Source organism: Dipodomys spectabilis, unplaced genomic scaffold (genome assembly GCF_019054845.1).
Source record: "Dipodomys spectabilis isolate Male_0828 unplaced genomic scaffold, ASM1905484v1 ptg000210l, whole genome shotgun sequence".
Classification (NCBI taxonomy): Eukaryota; Metazoa; Chordata; class Mammalia; order Rodentia; family Heteromyidae; genus Dipodomys; species Dipodomys spectabilis.
The window spans coordinates 7,527,413-7,548,023 of record NW_024870887.1 but is presented as its reverse complement, the minus strand read 5'-3'; the positions used below and the strand labels follow the sequence as shown (position 1 = coordinate 7,548,023).

Here is a 20,611-nt window from a genome sequence, read left to right as displayed (position 1 = left end):
AATTGGAAAAAAGTCCTAAAAATTCTATAAAAACAAAAATCTTCTCTAGATAGCTGGCTGGAAAAGCCATAAATCTCTAGAAGTACTAGATTCTAGAAAAGCTATACCTTTTAAAATGTACAGAAGTCAGAAAACAACATAAGCAAAATTCTTTTAAAAAAATACCTTATAATTTTGGTACCAGTGTCTCATTCCTGTAATCCTAGCTACTTAGGAAGGTGAGATCTGGAAGACTGTGGTTCAAAGCTAGTCTGGGCAGACAAAGCTGAGACTATTATCTCCAATTAACTATCAAAAAGCTGGAAGCAGAGGTATGGCTCAAGTGGTAGACTGCTAGCCTTGAGTAAAAATGCTAAGGGAGGGTATTCAGGCCCTGACTACAAGCCCTAGGACCAACCGCCCCCCCCAACACACACACACACACACACAATTACCTCATAGTAATTTGCTGGTTGTCTATTATGCATTTTGGAAATAATACTGGTCATATTAAAGTTTCTAGGGCTGGGAATGTGGCTTAGTGGTAGAGTGCTTGCCTAGCATGCAGGAAGCCCTGGGTTCGATTCCTTAGTACCACATAAACAGAAAAGGCAGAAGGGCCCTGTGGTGCAAGTGGGAGAGCACTAGCCTTGAGCACAGAGAGGCTCAGAGACAGTGCCCAGGCTTGGGCTATAATCCTAGCTGCTTTGGAGGCTGAGATCTGAAGATCAAGGTTCAAAGCCAGCCCAGGCAGGAAAATATAGGAGACTCTTATCTCCAATTAACCACCAGAAAATCAGAAGTGGTGGTGTAGCTCAAATGGTTGAGCACTAGCCTTGAGCTGAAGAGCTGAGGAACAGTGCCCAGGCCCAGAGTTCAGGCTCCACAACCACACCACCAACAAAAAAAGCTTCTAAAAATCTGTACTTGGATAACAAACAAAAAGTAAAAGTTGGGCTCCTACTGTTCATATCTGCAATCCTAGTTAATCAGGAGGCTGATATCTGAGGATGGTAGTCAAAGCTATATCAGGAAGGAAAATCTGTGAGACTCTCATTTCCAATTAATCACTAAAGCCAGAAGTAAACTGCGCACTGGTGGCTTAGGCCTGTAATCCTAGTTACTCAGGAAGCTGAGAACTTAGGTTCATGGTTCAAAGCCAGCACACGCAGGAAAGTCCATGAGACCCTTTATCTTCAATTAATCACCAGAAAACCAGAAGTGGAGCTGTGACTCAAGTAGTAGAATGCTAACCTTGAGTGAAAGAGCCCAGAAACAGTGCCTATGCCCGAAGTTAAAGCCCCATGACCACCACCACCTCCAAAAACAAAAAAGGGAGAAGTAGAGCTATGGCTCTCATAGGAGAGATTAGCCTTGAGGAAAAAAGTGGAGGGACAGTGCCCAGATCCTGAGTTCAAGCTCTAAGTAGGACTGCATAATCAATCAATCAATCTATCAATCAATCAATCTACATGATTCTCACACTTCATCAAATAATTCACTTTTTTTTTAAAAAAAATCAGTCCTGAAGTTTAAACTCTGGCCTGGGTGCCGTCCCTCAGCTCCACTTGAGTTAGAGCTCCACTTCCGGTTTTCTGGTGGTTTCTTGGAGGTTAAGAGTCTCCTGTACTTTCCTAGCCGGGCTGGCTTTGAACCACGATCCTCAGATCTCAGCCTCCCAAGTAGCTAGGATTACAGGTGTGAGCCTCTGGCACTGGGCATAATTCACTATTTTTAACAAAGCAAAACAGAAAAAAATATAAAATAGAAATCAACTACTGCAGACCTACAATACTATTATACTCTATAATCTAAGGTCTATTTTTTTTTTTTTAAGACCACAAAAAGTAATTCCCCACTTTTTTTTTTTTTTTGTCGGTCGTAGGTCTTGAACTCTGGGCTCAGCTCTTCAGCTCAAGGCTAGTGCTCTACCACTTGAGACACAGCATCATTTCTGGCCTTTTCTGCATATGTGGTGCTGAGGAATCTAACCCAGGGCCTCATGCATGCAAGGCAAGCACTCTACCACTGAGCCACTTTCCCAGCTCTCCCAAAGCATATTTATAAGTTTCACTGAATACTGTATTCTCAATAAGGTGACAGATCCACTCAATCAAGTGGCCTAGAAAGGTAAGGTCGCATCTCACTGTAGTGAGCCACAAAGATTGCAAAAGTTCAAATTCAGAGAAACACACTTTCCAAAGGAAGCCTAGTTTAAAGCCTCAAACATTTCCAAGGATCCCACCACCACAAAGATGTTTTATAAAAATAGAGTTTATAGGTTTCATGAAATGTGAACGTCTACTATTCTTTGACATTTAGTGTAAATGATTGAACAGTCAATGCTAAGTTACATTACTAAATAAACTGGAAGCCAAGGAGTCAATAGTCTTCATAAAAACAAGATTACATCATGGTCTTGGTTGTCCAATTCTATTATTATTTCCATATCTATGTGGTAGATTTGTAAAACCAGTCCTGAATCCTTGGGTTGCTCCAATTCCTGGAACTCCAAGGCCTTGATTAAGCATGCTGCTATATTGTGTGTGTCCATGATTGAGACCCAAACCATAAGGCCTTGTCTGTGTGTTCAGAAGAAGAACTGGGTTCGCGTTTTTTCCAGGCGTATTAAATGAAAACTCTGGCGGTGGACTACTAGGTTTAGCTGGAGTTGATGTGACAGGGGCCACATCATCAGCATGCTTTAAGAAAGGCATTGGAATTATATGATGGTCTGAAAAGTTCAGGACATTGGCTGCAACAGGACCAGACAGTAAGGCAGGTCTAACCCAATCATCCTTGAAAATCTGAACAGTCAGAGTAGACACAAGTGTGTACAGCCTGTTGGTAACATGGGCAAGAACCATTTGTTCATTTGCATCTCGTCGAATTCTTACATGTACTGATCCAGCCTAAAAATGAAAAAAAAAAAAAAAGAAAATCATAAGAAAATAAGAAATGGGGAGGTGGGGAGGGAAGGGATGGTAGGGGAAAAACAAAGGAGGGGGGGTAACAATGCTCAATAGGAAATGCACTCATTACCTTACTCATGTAACTGTAACCCCTCTGTGCAGTATCTTTACCATAAAAAAATATATGTTAAAAGAAAATAAGGGGCTGGGAAGGTGGCTCAGTGGTAGAGTGCTCGCCTTCCATGCATGAAGCCCTGGGTTCAATTCCTCACCACCACATAAACAGAAAAAGCCAGAAGTGTCACTCTGGCTTGAGTGGTAGAGCTCTAGACTTGAGCTGAAGAGCTGAGGGACAATGCCCAGGCCCAGAGTTCAGGCCCCATGACCGGCAAAAAAAAAAAAAGAAAAAAAAATAAGAAAATAAGAAAAAGACAATGCTTAGAATTATATTACTGAAAATTTCACTAAAAATGAACCCAAGATGTGGTTAGTAGTTGACTGAAGGCATTAACGCACAACACAGCCTTGCTTCTGCTTAGTTTTTTTGCTCATGGCTGGTGTTTTTTTTTTTTTACAGTGAAAGCAGGGGTTATACCATGGGGGAGGCACATACAAAGCAACAAAGAAATAATTTTATAAATGTGTTAAAAACAATCACATGAAAGAAAAAAAACATTTGAGGACTAGGAAGTTGGCTCAGTGGTAGAGCGCTTGCCTTGCATGCCTGAGGCCCTTGGGTCAATTCCTCAGCACCACATAAGAAAAAAGAAAAAAGCTGGAAGTGGTGCTGTGGCTCAAGTAGCAGAGCGTTAGCCTTGAGCTGAAGAGCTGAGGGACAGCACCCAGGCCCAGAGTTCAGGCCCAACAACTGGACCCAAAAAAAAAAGAAAAAGAAAAAAAACATTTGAATACATATCGTAGGGTTCATTTCCCTAACATCACCTTATCTGACCTTTTCTGCTTGACTCAGAATGGCTGGTGCTTTAACACTTTAACAACAATTCTAATCTGGCTTTTTGTTGGCTAAATCCATGGAAATACAATTTCATAGACTTTTCTGCCTTGACTGGCTTGGAACTTCAGTTCTCAGCCTTTTGGGTAGCTATGATTACAAGTATGAGACAATGGTTTAGTATTTTCTTTGCAGTAAAAGAAAGCTTAAGGTCTTGCTGTTTCTTAAGGACTATTTACTGGCAATTATCAGAGTTAAAAGTTAATGAAATTGCTGGGCACTGGTGGCTCATGGCCTATAATCCTAGTTACTACTTATAAAGACAGTGTAAGGAATTCCAATGAAAGTTGGGCTGGAGATGTGGGGAAAGAGAACGTATCAAAGAGGATAATTCTGAGCAAAAATATGCAAATCTGATTGCCAGGCACCAGTGGCTCTCGCCTGTAATCCCAGCTACTCAAGAGGATCACAGTTCAAAGCCAGTCTGGGCAGAAAAGTCTGTGAGATTTATCTCCAATTTATCATCAGAAAATTGGAAGTGGTGCTATGGCTCAAGTGGTAGAGCGCTTGTGTTAAGCTAAAGAGCTGAGGGACAGTGCCCAGGCACAGAGTTCAAGTCCCATGACTGACAAAAAAAAAAAAAAAGATATATGTGCATATCCGGAATATCAAGGTAAAGTCCCTTGGTAAAATTAATACACACTAAGAAGTGGAGCTGTGGCTCAAAGTGGTAGAGCCACTAGCCTTGAGCAAAAGAGCTCAGGAGGGGCTGGGGAAGTGGCTCAGTGGTAGAGTGTTTGCCTTGCATGCATGAGGCCCTGGGTTCGATTCCTCAGCACCACATAAGCAGAAAAAGCCGGAAGTGGTGCTATGGCTCAAGTGGTAGAATGCTAGCCTTGAGCTGAATTGCTGAGGGACAGTGCCCAGGCCCAGAGTTCAGGACCCATGATCAACTAAAAAAAAAAAGCTCAGGAATAAGCACCCAGGCCATGAGTTCAAGCCTCACAGCCAACAATAACAACAACAAAGTAAAAATTAAAATTAATATACCTTAAAAAAAGAAAGGAAACAAATGCAAGAAGTAAAACAGACTGTTTGGGAGAGGCACTAGTAGGAGCTAGGAGGTCTAACAAAAAGGGTGAATGAGGATGCATTTATGGAAATAGAACAATAAGCTAAGCACCACTGGCTCATGCTTATAATCCTAACTACTTAGGAGGCTGAGATCTGATGATCAAGTTTTGAAGCCAGCTCTGGTAGGAAAGTCTACTAGAAAATCATCTCCAATTAACCACCAAAAGCTGAAAGTGGCTCAAATAGTAGAGTGCCAGTCTTGGGAGAAAAAGCTAAGGGAATCTAGGCCTTGAGTTCAAGCCCTAGTACTAGCACAAAATCAAACAATTAAAAAAAAAAAAGAATGAAATATGTTGAAATTGTCTTAAGAAGAGGGGAAAGGATTGAAGGAAAGTGAAAATTATTATGGGAATTGCTGAAGGGAAAGTGAAAAGCAAATGAGTTTGATTGTGATACATTGTATACTATACATGGAAATGTCACAACTTGTATAACTGCTTGCTAATAAAAAAATTAAAAATTATGCTTACAAATATAACTAAATATGTACAAAACATACCAATGAGCCAAAACCTAGGGTCCAAAAATGTTCATTTCGGACTTCTAAAACACCATCCAAAGTAGATACCTAATCAAGAACATAGCAATAGGTTATCAGCATCATTTGCATTTGGGATATCCAACACTGTTCAATCACACTATGGACTTAAAAGCCCAGTTCATATAGCCCTTTTGATTCTATCAATATAGCCCTATAGTACCAGATACAATTTTTTACCTCAACTTGGTCTTTCTTTATGTTTCTTTCTTTGCATTTCCTTATAACAAGTCTGTACGTATCACAGGGTATTATTATTATTGGTGGTGATAGAGCTTGAACTCTGGGCTTGGCGCTGTCCCTCAGCTCTTCAGCTCAAGGCTAGCACTCTACCACTTGAGCCACCTCACTACTTTGGTTTACTGAGTGGTTTATTGGAGATAAGAGTCTCCTGGCCTTTCCTGCCTGGGCTGGCTTTGAACCTTGATCCTTAGATCTCAGCCTCCTGAGTAGCTAGGATTATCGGTGTGAGCCACCCGTGTCCAGCAAACACACGTTATTATTTGGATACAAGTTATCAGAAATCCCAAGGCAAGGTGGACAGTATGTGGTGTATTGGTACAGTGGCCCAGAAAGTATACTAAGGCCAGGCTTCACAAGCTCAGACATACAGTCAACTGTTTTGGAAATGTCACTCTTGTGACTAGAATTTAGAACAGTCTCAGTATCTAAGTAATTCTGTCATCTTATTTCTTCATTAGTTAGCAGGTGGAAATTTTGAATAAAAGTCAAGATCTTAGGTGGTGAAGTAAATTACATGTAAAAGTTGATACTGTCTTTCTCAAAGTTTTAGATACAGTCAGAAAAATCCCAGTATTTACATAACTAATAGGTTGGTCTTTAAACCATTACGTTCTATACTTATTACAAGTGAATTTGTCATCCCATGTTTGGAATTCCTCCATTTTTTTCTTTTTCTGCCACATTATTGTATGTTCCTACTATGTTATTATAAGGAATCCAAACTCCTGTAGAATAAAATTCTATGTAGGATTGAATAAAGTCTTACATGTGCCTACCCTTTCAATTCTTAACATAAATTAAAAGTATTTACAATTTCATCTTACCTCTCTGATCAGTTTATCCAACTGACCAATAACATGTGGCGGTGTTGTCTAGGAACAAAATAAAATAAAATATGAATAACCAAGGAAGCAAAAAATTTGCTGAAATGGTTCTGAAACCAAATAGATGTTTAAACCAACTTCTGCTTTTGGCATGTATCCTATTGTGCATAAAAAAAGAGAGGCTTCAACTGGTCTACTAGTGAAACACTCTCATCAATGGGGCTATACTTGTTTTCCTCCCAGAGCAGCTATGTTTAAAATCAAGTAAGATTTGAAAAATCAATGAGCCAGCTGCAGTGGTTCACATCTATAATCCTGGCCACTTAGTAGCCTGAGATTGGGAAGATCAAGGTTCCATATCAGCTCATGCAAAAAGAAAACAAAACAAAACAAAACAAAAATGGCTCAAGAGGTAGCGTGCCTGACAACCAGTACAAGACCCCAAGTAAAAACCCAAGTACAAGCAAAAAACAACAAAAAGAACCAATTAGTCAACAAAAAATAATTTGATGATTAGAAAAGTAACATTTTATACTAATCATAACACTATAAAATGATTATCATTAGGTTACTATTTTTTATTTTGTGTGGGTACTGGGCTTAAACCTAGGGCCTTGCTTTTTCACTCAGAATTGATGCTTTACCACTTGAGCCACAGCTTCACTTCTGGCTTTTTTTGGTGGTTAACTGGAGATAAAGAGTTTCACAGACTTTCCTGCCCAGCTTGGTTTTGAACCTTGATCCTCAGATCTCTTGTCTCCTGAGTAGCTATGATTACAGGTGTAAGCCTGTAATAAGCCAGCTTTATTATCTTATATATTATCTTGCTTTTAGAGATGGAGCCTGTGCCCCTAAGTTTTAGAAAAGTCATGCAGGTAAGAGACAGAAAGAAGAGTAGTGACTATATATAAATCTAACCCTGGAAAACCACTTTGCTAGTAAGGGGTTATTTACAGGTGTCCCTATTGTTTCAATAGGTAGCAATTTGTTACTTTCAGGTCAGACATTTAAGAGTCATTGGTTGAATAACAGGAGATAAGAGTAATGCAATTATGCAACAGCCAAGACATATTTACTAAGGGAAAATGATACCTCCTCAAGAAAAACAAAAAAGAAAAAAAACTTTAAAATTGTTTTCACTTAAAACATTATCAGAGGCAAATAATTTTAAAGATATGATTTTATGTCACAGAAACATAGGAGGCTTCGTACCTATTTTATGGAATAATGGAATTTCAGTTGGTTATTACAGTATAAATTCAAGAGATTACTGTTCAATATCATTTCCTTTTCCTTTTTTTTTTTTTGTTGGTCATGGGTCTTGAACTTTGGGCCTGGACACTGTTCCTGCACCCTTCAACTCGAGGCGAGCACTCTACTACTTGAGTCTCAGCGCCACTTCCCAGTTTTCTGGGGGTTAATTGGAGATAAGAGTCTCAGGGATTTTCCTGCCTGGACTGGCTCAGATCTCAGCCTCCTGAGTAGCTAGGATTACAGGCATAAGCTCCTGGTGCCCAGCTTTGATATCATTTCTTAAAAGGCCCTCTAGGTGCTAAATATGGTAGTATGGTAGGGGACGTAGTAATAAGTGTGTGCACTCCGAGAACCTTACCTGAAGCAGGACTTTCCCGCTGTAGACACTCATGGGGTACATTGTGCCAAATGTCATCAGGGCGATGGCTACTGCAGAGGCAGTGTCTATAGCAAAATAATTGCTGAAAAGAAAAACAATTTCAAATCTGAAATACATGTTTTCCTGGGCATCTAACAATTCGGTTTACCGGACAGTATATTTAAAGCAAGAGGACTGTGTTTATCACAAATGATAAATGCTAGCCGAGTGCTGGTGGCTCACCTCTGTAATCCTAGCTGTGTAGATGGCTGAGAATCAAGGTTCAAAGCCAGCTTGGGCAGGAATGTACATGAAACTCTCATCTCCATGTAACCATCAAAAAGCTGGAAGTGGTGCAGTGGCTCAAGCAATGAAGCATCAGCCTTGAGTCAAAAAGCTAAGGGAGGGGCTGGGAAGGTCAGTGGTAGAGCGCTTGCCTTGCATGCATGAGGCCCTGGGTTCGATTCCTCACCACCACATAAGCAGAAAAAGCCAGAAGTGGTGCTGTGGCTGAAAATGATAGAGTACTAGCCTTGAGCTGAAGAGCTCAGGGACAGCGCCCAGGCCCAGAGATCAAGACCCACAACTTTCTTATACATGTGTATACACGCGCATGCACGCACGGTAACTCCTGCAAGGGAGGACTTTAAAGGAGAAAAAAAATCTGTTTTTAGGATCATTCTTGTCAGTCTTTGTTGGGAAAATAATTGTATTAGTGTGAAGAGATCATGAAGAAAAGAATGAGAGCATTTCCTCACTACCCATATTCCAATTTACTTGTCAACTAGGAAGATTTCAGATATATCCATTTGCTTGAGACAGAAGAGTAAACATCTTCAACACCTAATGTCTGTCTGATACAGAGAGAGGAATAGATTTCATCAGTGACTCTATTGCTTTCCTATAATCAACCATTGTTTCAATAAGAAGTTGCAAAATTCCCTGAGAATTTCACAAGGTCAAGATTCTCCAGGAATATTACAGCAACATTATGGCTGAAGCGCAACATTTCATCAAAAGTTCAACTTTGATAAACTATTAACAAGAAGTACCAAATTGCTGATGGTTACAAGCTGATCTTGTCTTTTGTTGTTGTTGTTCCCTCTTTCTTGGAATACAGACATAAATAGGCCATAATCCTCGGTTCATAAATAGCAGGACTACAAAAAACACGGTGTAGCACTTAGGGTGTTAAAGTATAAGTCTCTACAGGATATAAGATGCACAAAGGTATGACAAGGCTACTTGCAGGTAAAGATAATTCAGAAAGCATTGGACGCTGGTGGCTCACGCCTGTAATCCTAGCTACTCAGGAGGCTGAGATCTGAGGATCACGGTTCAAAGCCAGCCTGGGCAGGAAAGTCTGTGAGACTCTTATCTCCAATAAATCACTAGAAAACCAGAAGTGGTGCTGTGGCTCAAGTGGTAGAGTGCTCACCTTGAGCTGAAGAGCTGAGGGACAGTGCCCAGGCCCAGAGTTCAAGCCCCATGACCGACAGAAGAAAAAAAGATAATCCAGAAAGGCAAAATATAGAATAGGAAGTAAGTCTTCAAAGATGAGTGAGATAATGGGAGTAAGATAGTCCAGACAGTGAGAGTAACATGCATGAGAGTAAGAAACACCTTACACAGCAATAAAACCACATTGCAGTATGGATACATAGGAGTTGACTTCACAAGACACCATGTTACTAGTTTTCACAAATATGCAAACGAGAGGGACTGGAAATGGGAAAGTCCTAAAGGCAATTTTGAATGATCACATTAATAATGAACTAGAAGTTAACTACAGATAAATAAGGATGAAAATTAAGAGGATCCAAACACTATATGCCAAGAAATTATAATGGCCTAATTAAGACAGAAAAATGGGAAGAGCAGACAAAGCACCAGCTGTGAGTGAAAAGCGAAGCCTGAGTGCAAGAACAAAGGGACAATGCTATGTGCCTCTGATCATATAAAATAATGCTTATCGAAATGAAAAAAGTACAAGAGTGTGAGTTCAAGTGACTGTAAAGGTACAAAAAAGAAAAATAAAAGGTTTACCATATAATAGAGCATTTCTACCTCTGGGTAATACAACCCCAATAATTAGAAGCGGGACTCATTCAAATATTTATACACACATGTTCATAATGGCATTATTCACAGTAGTTAAAAAAAAAAGGAAGCCGGGCGCTGGTGGCTCACGCCTGTAATCCTAGCTACTCAGGAGGCTGAGATCTAAGGATCGAGGTTCAAAGCCAGCCCGGGTAGGAGAGATTGTGAGACTCTTATCTCCAATAAACCACCAGAAAACCAGAAGTGGCGCTGTAGCTCAAGTGGTAGAGCGCTCGCCTTGAGCTGAAGAGCTGAGGGACAGCGCCCAGGCCTAGAGTTCAAGCCCCACGACCAACAAGGAAAAAAAGGAAAGGAAAAGCAAACTCCTCAAATATGGTCCTCCTCAAATATTAATAATGAATGTGTGCATGTACAAAATGAGGTATGTATGAAAAATGAAATACTACTTGGCCTTAAAGAGGAAATTCTGACACAGACTATAACACAGATGAACCTTGAAAAACATTACACAATGTGAAGTAAGCCAGTCACGAAAAGATACTACTGGTATGAAGCAGAGTAGTTAAAACCAGAGGCTGAAAGTATAACAGAAAAGGCAGGGATGATGAGTAGGGAAAACGGAAGGTTATTGTGTAAGTGAGTTTCAGTTTGGGATGATGGAAAATCTCTGGTGATAAATGGTGATTGTGCACAAAAATATGAATGTACCTAATGCCATTGAACTATATACTTCAAAATGGTTAAAGTAACACATTTCTTACACATCTTGTGCATATTTTTCTGCCTTTTGGTGTTCTGGTACTGGGCCCCCCATGCTCTCAATTGGCATTCTTACTCAGGGCTGGTGCTCTACCATTTGAGCCATGCCTCCAGTTCAGCATGTGGCTAGCTAATTGGAAATGGAGTCTCTTGGACTTTTCTGCCCTCATACTTCAGTCCTCCAGTTCTCAGCTTCCTGAGTAGCAAGGATTACTGGCATGAGCCACCTGTTTCCAGCATTTATAGAATGCATTGAAACAGATAGCAATAGTATGCACTGGCCATGGAAATGCAAGAGAAAAAAAGTTTTGGTAATGGGGAAAATAAGTTCAGTGGAAGTATTCCTAAATACAAATCAAGAAGATAATACCTTTTGGAATTCAATAGAGATCTGTGCTAGCATGAGGATTTGGGAATATTCACAAAGGTAGCAAATAAAATTAAACAGTTGTATATAATTTTCAGAACTAATACAAAATAACGATAATAAAAATAATGATGATACTGGCCTATCTTCTTCTGTTTTACTCATCAGCTCAGCAGCAGGGAATGAAATCATTTTCCAGTCTGCATTATAGCATGTGGTTAGAAATACTGATCTAATTACCTTAATTTTTCATATGAAAACATTTGAGGACAAGATTTGACCAAATTTCTATAGGTCATAAGCAAAAATGCTCTGAGCTTAACCACTATCCATCTTGCTAATGCCTTGACAATTCAGGGACGAGAAAGCAATCATACTTGATACGAATAAAAAATACTTACTTAATTTCAATAAGCAAGTATGTAATGCAAAGAGCAAATGCTCCAGCTAGATCAATCAAAACAAATGGGTTCATTCGGGGAAGGAAGATACTGCTAAGTCCTGGAATAATTCCACATAAGCTATAAAAAAAAAAAAGAGGATTAATTAGCAGAACTCACATAATACAAATAAATACTTTATAAAAGACAACTTCCATTTTACTTGTTTTCCTACTTACATGATTTCGTAGTTGTACAAAGGAGTTACAATTTTGTATGAGTATAATGCTTCTTGTTCAATTTTACCCCTCTTTCTTCCTCCCTTATTTTCTCACCTCCTGCCCCTACCCTCAAGTTATACATTTCTTTTCTTTTTTTTGGGGGGGGGAGGGTTCGGTTGTGGGGCCTAAACTCTGGACCTGGGTGCTGTCCCTCAGCTCTTCAGCTCAAGGCTAGCACTCTACCACTTGAGCCACAGCGCCACTTCTGGCTTTTTTCTTTTTTTGCTTATGTGTGGTGCTGAGGAATTGAACCCAGGGCCTCATGCATGCAAGGCAAGCGCTCTACCACTGAGCCACCTTCCCAGCCCAAGTTATACATTTCTTAAAGAAAGTATATACACAGGACTTGGAACAATGCCCTCCTACTTGCAAAGTTATCTTTTGCATATTATCAATTAAAAAGTAAAGAGAATAAAAGTCTGATCTGTGTGATTTATGTAACAATCTCCGCAATAATAATGTTAAGTTCCCCAGATAGATGTATTTCATAGGTATTATTTTTAAATTATCATATCATAAAACTTAGGAACAACTTACCTTCTACTAAGATCTGCAACATGCTCTTGAAGCCAGCTCGTACTAGCAGCTTTAAGAAGAAAACACTTAGATTATCTACATAGAAGAGTATATCACTATAAGAAATACTTGAGTTCTTCTAGGTTTTTTGTTGTTGTTGTTGGTTTTTGTTTTGTTTTTTGTGCTGGTCCTGGGGCTTGAACTCAGGGCCTGGGCGCTGTCCTTAAGCTGCTTTTGGCTTAAGGCTAGCACTCTATCACTTGAGCCACAGCTCTACTTCCAGTTTTTTTTTTGTAGCTTAGTGGAGATAGGAATCTCAGACTTCCTGCCCAAGCTGGCTTTGAATGGCAATTGTCAGATCTGTCAGCCTCCTGAGTAGCTAGGATTACAGGGATAAGCCACTGGTGCCAATTCCAGTTCTTTCATTTTTATTTTATTTTTTTTTGGGTCCGGTCGTGGGGCCTGAACTCTGGGCCTAGGCACTGTCCCTCAGCTCTTCAGCTCAAGGCTAGCACTCTACCACTTGAGCCACAGTGCCACTTCTGGCTTTTTTCTTTTTGCTTATGTGGTGCTGAGGAATCGAACCTAGGGCCTCAGGCATGCAAGGCAAGCGCTCTACCACTGAGCCACCTTCCCAGCCCCGAGTTCTTTTACTTTTAAAGCTAGGTTTCAGCCTAACACTAGCGGTTATTATCTACGCCTAGTTACTCAGGAGGCTGAGATCTGAAGATTATGGTTCAAAGCCAGACAGGGCAAGAAAGTTTGTGAGACGCTTATCTTCAATTAAGCACCAAACACTAAAAGTGGAGTTGTGGCTCAAGTTGTACAGTACTAACCTGGAGCAAAAAAAAAAAAACAGGCAGGCACCAAGTCAAGCCCCAGAACACACACATACAAAATAAGTTTGGCATTAACTATATATTACAAAAAAAAAAAAGCTACTACTCCAATCTAGAACTTCTCCTTTTTATGTCCTTCAGAGAATTGACTTGAATTAATTTACTTACACCAATTAATATTAAGTTGAAGCTTTCAAGGCTCTTTCTATCATAAAGCATCCTTTCTAACCAGGGTGCTGAGAGTCCATTGTTGACAGAACAACTGTTCATTCTCTCAGGTTTCAGAAAAGCTAAGTGGTAATCTGGAATTCGAAAACAACCGGCAAGGACTATCCCTGGACAAGTAACCCCCAGGATCAAGTGTCCTTTCTCACTGATCATAGGGTGCTATGGAAATTCCCATTCTCTTATGTATACTACAATGTAAAAGTGATTGGTACCAGTGGCTCACACACATAAATCCTAGCTATTTGGGAGGCTGCACTTGGGAGGATGGCAGTTTCAGACTAGCCAGGGCAGAAAAGTCTAGGAGACACTTTCTTCACAGAGGGAAACCAGGTGAGGTTGGTGGTAAGTGCCTGTCCAGCTACCTGGATATCCGAGATAGGAAGGTTAAGGTTCCAGGCCAGCCCAGAAGAAAAGGTCATAAGACTATCTCAAAATAAGCTGGTATGGAATGCCTGTCATCCTAGCTACTAACGGAAGAATAAAATAAGCAGTGGTCCAGGACAAGGAATGGGGTAAAAGTAACTGTCTCAATTATTGCTGGAGGCATAATACAGCAGTGGAATACTTGTCTTACAAGTTTGAAGCCATGAGTTCAACTCTACTATTGTAAAACAAAAAAACAAAACCCACCTTGAAATATGTATGCATCCATTCTTTTTTTTTTTTTTCTCTGACTTCTACCAGAGTTTAACTCAGGGCCTGAGATTTGCTCAGTGTATCTGCTAGGTTGGTACTCTACCATATGGGCCACACATTCAACTTTGGGTTTTTTTTTTCTGGTTATTTTGGAGATGAAATATAATGAATTTTTCTGCCTGGGCTGAATTTGTAGCTCAAATCTTAGTCCTTTAGTTCCTAGTAAGGCCAATATCCAGAATTATAGGCATAAGCCACCAGTGTTGGGTACTTGTACTTCCAACCTATTATCAAAAACAAGATCCACTTCATTAACAGAATACAATTATTTTCAATTAGTATAACAACCATTCTAAATAAACTACAGCTTGAAAAATCTTTAGCCCTTTAAAATTTTATTTTTTATTTTTGTCAGTCATAGGGCTTGAACTCTGGGCCTGGGAGCTCTCCCTCAGCTCTTCAGGTCAAGGCTAATACTCTTCCCCTTGAGCCACAGCGCTATTTCCAGTTTTCTGGTGGTTTATTAGAGATAAGAGTTTCATGGACTTTCCTGCCCAGGCTGACTTTGAACTGTAGTCCTCAGCTCTCAGCCTTCTGAGTACCTAGGATTATAGGCATGAGCCACTGGTGCCTAGCTAAACTGTTTTTTAGATAAACTATATATCTACCTAAACTTTCACATTATTTGGTAAGTGTAACTTTTCATCACATATAATTTAATGTATAGGTCAGATGTACCTATCCTTTTTTTTTGGTCAAGTCATGGGGCTTAAACTCTGGGCCTGTGCGCTGTCCCTGAGCTCTTCAGCTCAAGGCTAGCACTCTACCACTTGAGCCATGGCACTACTTCTGGTTTTCTGGTGATTTACTGGAGATAAGAGTCTCACGGACTTTCATGCCTGGGCTGGCTTTGAACCATGATCCTCAGATCTCAGCCTCCTGAGTAGCGAGATTTACAGGTGTGAGCCACTGGCACCCAGCAGATGTACCTATTCTTATATATCATTTTTAAAGCTCAAGTTACTGATGTTTCACTTTTTTGTGTGTGTGTTCAGTGGGGGCGGGGGGAAGAGGGGGTCATGGGGCTTGAACTCTGGGTCTGGGCACTGTCCCTCAGCTGTTCAGCTCAAGGAGAACGCTCTACCACAAGAGCCACAAGCCACTACTTTTAGTTTCCTGGTGGTTACCTGGAGATGAGAGTCTCACAGACTTTCCTGCCTGGGCTGGCTTTGAACACAAGCCGCAGATCTCAGCCTCCTGAGAAGCTGGGATTACAGGCGTGAGCCACCAGCACCTAGATGATATTTTGCCTTATAATCCCCCCTTAAGGAAGACATAACTTTTGGGCTACTTCTTCCTACTTTTCTGGATATATTTACTCTCTCATTGATTCACAAGTTAAAAATGCAGCCAGATGCCAGTAGGTCATGTCTTTAATATTAGCTGCTCAGGAAGCTTACACCAGATAAATCTAAGGTTCAGCTTCTTTAGACAGAATAGTTTTTCAAGACTCCATCTCCAATTAATAAACAAAATGTTAGACCGGAGGTATGGCTTAAGTGGTAGAGTGAAAGCCTTGAGCAAAAAGAAGTCAAGTGAGATCTGAAGCCCTGAGTTTAATCTCCAGTACCATCACACACACACACACACACACACACAGCTATTTGTTAGAAAACAAACAAACAAAAAAACCAAGCTGGGCACTCACTGGTGGCTCACACCTGTAATCCTAGCTACTAACGAGGTCCAGATCTGAGGATCATGGTTCCAAGCCAGCCTGGACAGGAAAGTTCATGAGACTCTTATTGCCTATTGACCATCTGAAAACTAGCAGGAGAGCTTTGGCTCAAAATGTTAGTGTTAGCCTTGAGCAAAAAAGCTCAGGGAAGATACCTGGGACCTGAGTTCAATCCCCACAACCAGCCAATAAAAGAAAGAGCAAGGGAAGCGGTGACATTGTCCAAAAAGAAATGTTCTCCTTATCTAACTTATGTAACTGTAATCCCTCTGTACATCACCTTTATTTTTATTTTTTATTTTTTGGGTCTGGTTGTGGGGCCTGACTCTGGGCCTGGGTGCTGTCCCTCAGCTCTTCAGCTCAAGGCTAGCGCTCTACCGCTTGAGCCACAGCGCCACTTCCGTCTTTTTACTTTTTGCTTATGTGGTGCTGAGGAATCGAACCCAGGGCCTCATGCATGCTAGGCAAGTGCTCTACCACTGAGCCACCTTTCCAGCCCCTATCACCTTTATTTTTATTTATTTGTTTAATATTTTGGCCAGTCCTGGGACTTGAACTCAGGGCCTGCGCACTATCTCCGGGCTTCTTTTGGTCAAGGTTAGCACTCTACCATTTGAGCCACAGTATCAGCTTTCTGATTATGTGATACTGAGGTATCAAACTCATGGATTCATGCATGCTAGGCAAGCACTCTACCACTAAGCCACATTCCCAGCCCTGTACGTCACCTTTATAATAACAATAAAAATTATTTGCAGAAAAAAATAACAAAAAGGCTTTTTTATAGATTAACTGTATTTTTTATTAATAGTAAATGGAAAAATCATACCTTCAGAGACATAAGTAAAAGGTTTATTCCGAATAGAAAGCATGGTGAACAGGTTGAAAGAAAGAGCCACAAAAGTACCAACCAATAATCTTCCCCTAAAAAGAACAATAACATTCATCTTAACTGGTTTTTCTTGGTAATATCAACATAGAACTTTCACAAGAGACAGAGATTAAGAGATTGGAAAGGACTGGGTGCCAGTGGCTCACTCCTGTAATCCTAGCTACTCAAGAGGCTAAGATCTGAGAATAGCAGTTTGTGGCTAACTACCAGAAAAAGTCAAAATTATAGCTATGGCTCAAGTGTTAGAATGCTAGCCTTGAGCAAAAATGCTCAGGGACAGCACTCAGGCCCTAAGTTAAAACCCCAGGACAGGAACAAAAGAAAAAGAAGAGACTGGAAGGGATTAGGATGGTCTGCCTCAAAGGTCTGGCATTTGCAGAGGCAGAACTTATCTCCGTCTCCTCTCACATGTCCCGTGTCCTGTCAGCTACTGCTCCAGAGTACACATTCAAAGAAGGGTTTTCACATTTATACAACAACGTGTGATTACTTTCATACAGCTGTACAGACGCTAATGGTTATTTGGCTTACCACATATACTGGACAAACCAAACTTCTCTGACTTGATCCCAATAGGAAAGACCCTTAAGAGTTGGCAACTATGTGGGTAATAAATACAAGCATCTTCTCTGTAAGTGCTAAAAAGATTTTGGGTTTAATTTTTTATTTTTATTTTTTTGTTTGTCATGGGGCTTGAACTCTGGGCCTGAGTGCTGTCCCTCAGCTCTTCAGCTCAAGGCTAGCCCTCTACCACTTGAGCCACAGCACCACTTCCGGCTTTCTGGTGGCTAATTAGAGATGAGTCTCACAGACTTTCCTGCTGGAATGGCTTTGAACTGTGATCCTCAGATCTCAGCCTCCTGAGTAGCTTGGATAGGCGTGAGCCACCAGCACTGGCAGGGGTTAAATTTATTTATTTTTTTGTGGGGCCTGAACTCTGGGCCTGGGTGCTATCCCTCAGCTCTTCAGCTCAAGGATAGGACTCTACCACTTAAGCCACAGCGCCACTTCCAGTTTTTTCTGCTTATGTGGTGCTAAGGAATTGAACCCTGAGCCTCATGCATGCAAGGCAAGCACTCTACCACTGAGCCACCATTTTTAACAACAGAAGATTAGACGGAGTTGGTCTCTAGTGTTAGTGTGTTGACCTGGGTCTGTAAATCATAAAGGGCTTAAAGGTGGAAAGACCTTCTTGTGTATGTAATATCAAGAACTTGAGAACTGTAAAAGGTAAAAAGGAATTTTTGGATTTGGAGATTTTATTTTTGTTTTCAAATCCCAGTGAAAATGTATATTGCCATACTCAAAACTCTGATATTGAACAAAGTAACTATTACTTAATCATTCAGATTAATCTTTAGGATTCTTTTTTTTTTTTTTTTTGGTCGGTCGTGGGGCTTGAACTCTGGGCCTGGGCACTGTCCCTCAGCTCTTCAGCTCAAGGCAAGCGCTCTACCACTTGAGCTACAGGGCCACTTCCAGTTTTCTGGTGGTTTATTGGAGATAGGAGTCTCACGGTCTTTCATGCCCGGGCTGGCTTTGAACCGCAATCCTCAGATCTCAGCCTCCTGAGTAGCTAGGATTACAGGCGTGAGCCACCAGCGCCCAGCTATTTTTTGGTTTCTTTTCTTTTCTTGAGGATCCAAGTCAGGGCCTTGTATTTACTAAGCAAGTGTTCCTCTGAGCTAAATCTCCTCCTCCAGTTCTCAGGAGGCTGAGATCTGAAGATTGCAGTTCAAAGCCAGCCTGGGCAGAAAAGTCCCAGTGAGATTCTTATCTTCAATAAACTACCCAAAAAAGCTGGAAGTGATGCTTTAGTTCAAGTAGAGAGCACTAGCCCTGAGCACAAAAAGGCTCAGGGACAGCTCCCAGGCCCTGAGTTCAAGGCCCACATCTGACCAAAAAAAAAAAAAATAATAATAATAATGATAATAATATCTAGCTGGCTATAATATCTAGCTGGATACATTCAAGCCTGTAATCCTAGCTACTCAGTAAGCTGAGATCTGAGGATAGTGGTTTGAGCCAGCCTAAGACAGGGAAATCCTTGAGACTCTTATCTCCAATTAACTACTCAAAAACCAGAGTAGAGGTGCTGCTCAAGTGGTAGAGAGCTATCCTTAAGCCAAAAGCTCAAGGACCAGCACTAAAAACAAAAATACAAAAAAAACAAAAAAGAAGACAAAAAAGAAAAAAAATCTGCTGGCACTGACTGCTCATGCCTGTAACCCTAGCTTCTCAGAAACTCAGATCTGGGGGCTGGGAAGTTGGCTCAGTGGTAGAGTGCTTGACTTGCATGCATGAGGCCCCGGGTTCAATTCCTCAGCACCATATAAGCAGAAAAAGCCAGAAGTGGGGCTGACACTCAAGTGGTAGAGTGCTAGCCTTGAGCTGAAGAGCTGAGGGACAGCACCCAGGCCCAGAGTTCAGGCCCCATGACCAACCAAAACAAAAACAAAAACAAAAACAGAAACTCAGATCTGATGACTAGGGTTCTAAGCCAGTCTGGGCAAGAAAGTTCAAAAGACTCTGATCTACAATTAACCAGCAAAAAGCTGGAAGTAAAGCTGTGACTCAAGTAGTACAGCCCTAGCCTTGTGTAAAAAAGTTCAAGGACAGCACCCAGGCCCCTAGTATGTATACACACACACACACACACACACACAAATAAATAAATATCTTAGGCTGGGAGTGTATCTCAGTGGTATAACTCTAGCCTAGCATGCATAATGCCCTGGGTTTGATCTTCAGCACTGAAAAAAAATTAGTAGTAATAAAATAAAGTCTTACGTGTGTATCTCAGGCTGCTCCAAAAAGCGTTCTGCACTAAAAGAAAGAAAAATATATTAAATAAATCTTATAAATTATAAAACTTAAAGCTCATATTAAATATATTAAGACATGTCTGACTGACGCTTTTTCATCAGATGTACCTAACTGAATTTAATAACATCAAGAAAGAAACAGAAGAGAAGAAAAAAATTCTGAAACAAGAGGAAACTTCACCATCAAAACTCTAGCAGTTATCATCTTAATTTGCATGGTCTTCAAACTAGATGTGTCCCCAAAGTGTCATAAGTAGAATTTAAAATAATATATGCAAATATACCTTTCTTTTAATATAAAGAGAGCTCCCAGTTGTGCCAATACAGTGGAAGCAAATACAGCTAGGACTTCTAATCGTTCAAACCTGAAATAAGAAAATTAATTAGATCACCAAAACTCTTTCAACCCACAAACCAGTCTCCTTACAATAGGTGTGCTTTATTTATTCACTTATTTAATATATGAACCTGCAGTCCACTATACGCCAAATACTACTGAGATAAACTACAGAGTTGTTAAAAGAACAATGAATATAGAAAATTTGATCCAGGCACAGATGACTCACACCTATAATCCTAGCTATGAGGTTAAGCTATGAGAATCACAGTTTAAAGCCAGCCAGAAAAGTCCATGAGACTCTTAGCTCCAACTAACCAGCAAAAAGCCAGAAGTAGAGCTGTAGTTCAACTGGTAGAACACTAGACTTGAACAAAAAAGCTCAGGGACAGGGACCAGGTCCTGAGATCTGACCCCAGTATTAGCACACAAGAAAAGAAAATTTAAGGGGCTGGGAAGGTGGCTCAGTGGTAGAGCGCTTGCCTTGCATGCCTGAGGCCCTGGGTTCGATTCCTCAGCACCACATAAGCAAAAAGATAAAAGCCGGAAGTGGTGCTG

At 40.6% G+C, this 20,611-nt stretch overlaps 1 protein-coding gene across 1 annotated transcript in view; it reads right to left on the bottom strand.

Annotated features, from left to right (window-relative positions):
• Positions 1-2,174: 2,174 nt before the first annotated feature.
• Slc30a6 (solute carrier family 30 member 6) overlaps positions 2,175-20,611 on the bottom strand; it is a 43,085-nt gene continuing 24,648 nt past the window's right edge. The window contains exons 6-14 of the mRNA XM_042696611.1: positions 20,001-20,081; positions 19,682-19,717; positions 16,829-16,923; positions 12,580-12,628; positions 11,783-11,902; positions 8,195-8,297; positions 6,583-6,630; positions 5,477-5,545; positions 2,175-2,891 (exon numbers count right to left, since the gene is read on the bottom strand). Of these exons, the coding sequence (XP_042552545.1) occupies positions 2,391-2,891; positions 5,477-5,545; positions 6,583-6,630; positions 8,195-8,297; positions 11,783-11,902; positions 12,580-12,628; positions 16,829-16,923; positions 19,682-19,717; positions 20,001-20,081 (1,102 nt within the window). The 3' untranslated portion in view covers positions 2,175-2,390. The remainder of the gene's footprint in view (positions 2,892-5,476; positions 5,546-6,582; positions 6,631-8,194; positions 8,298-11,782; positions 11,903-12,579; positions 12,629-16,828; positions 16,924-19,681; positions 19,718-20,000; positions 20,082-20,611) is intronic.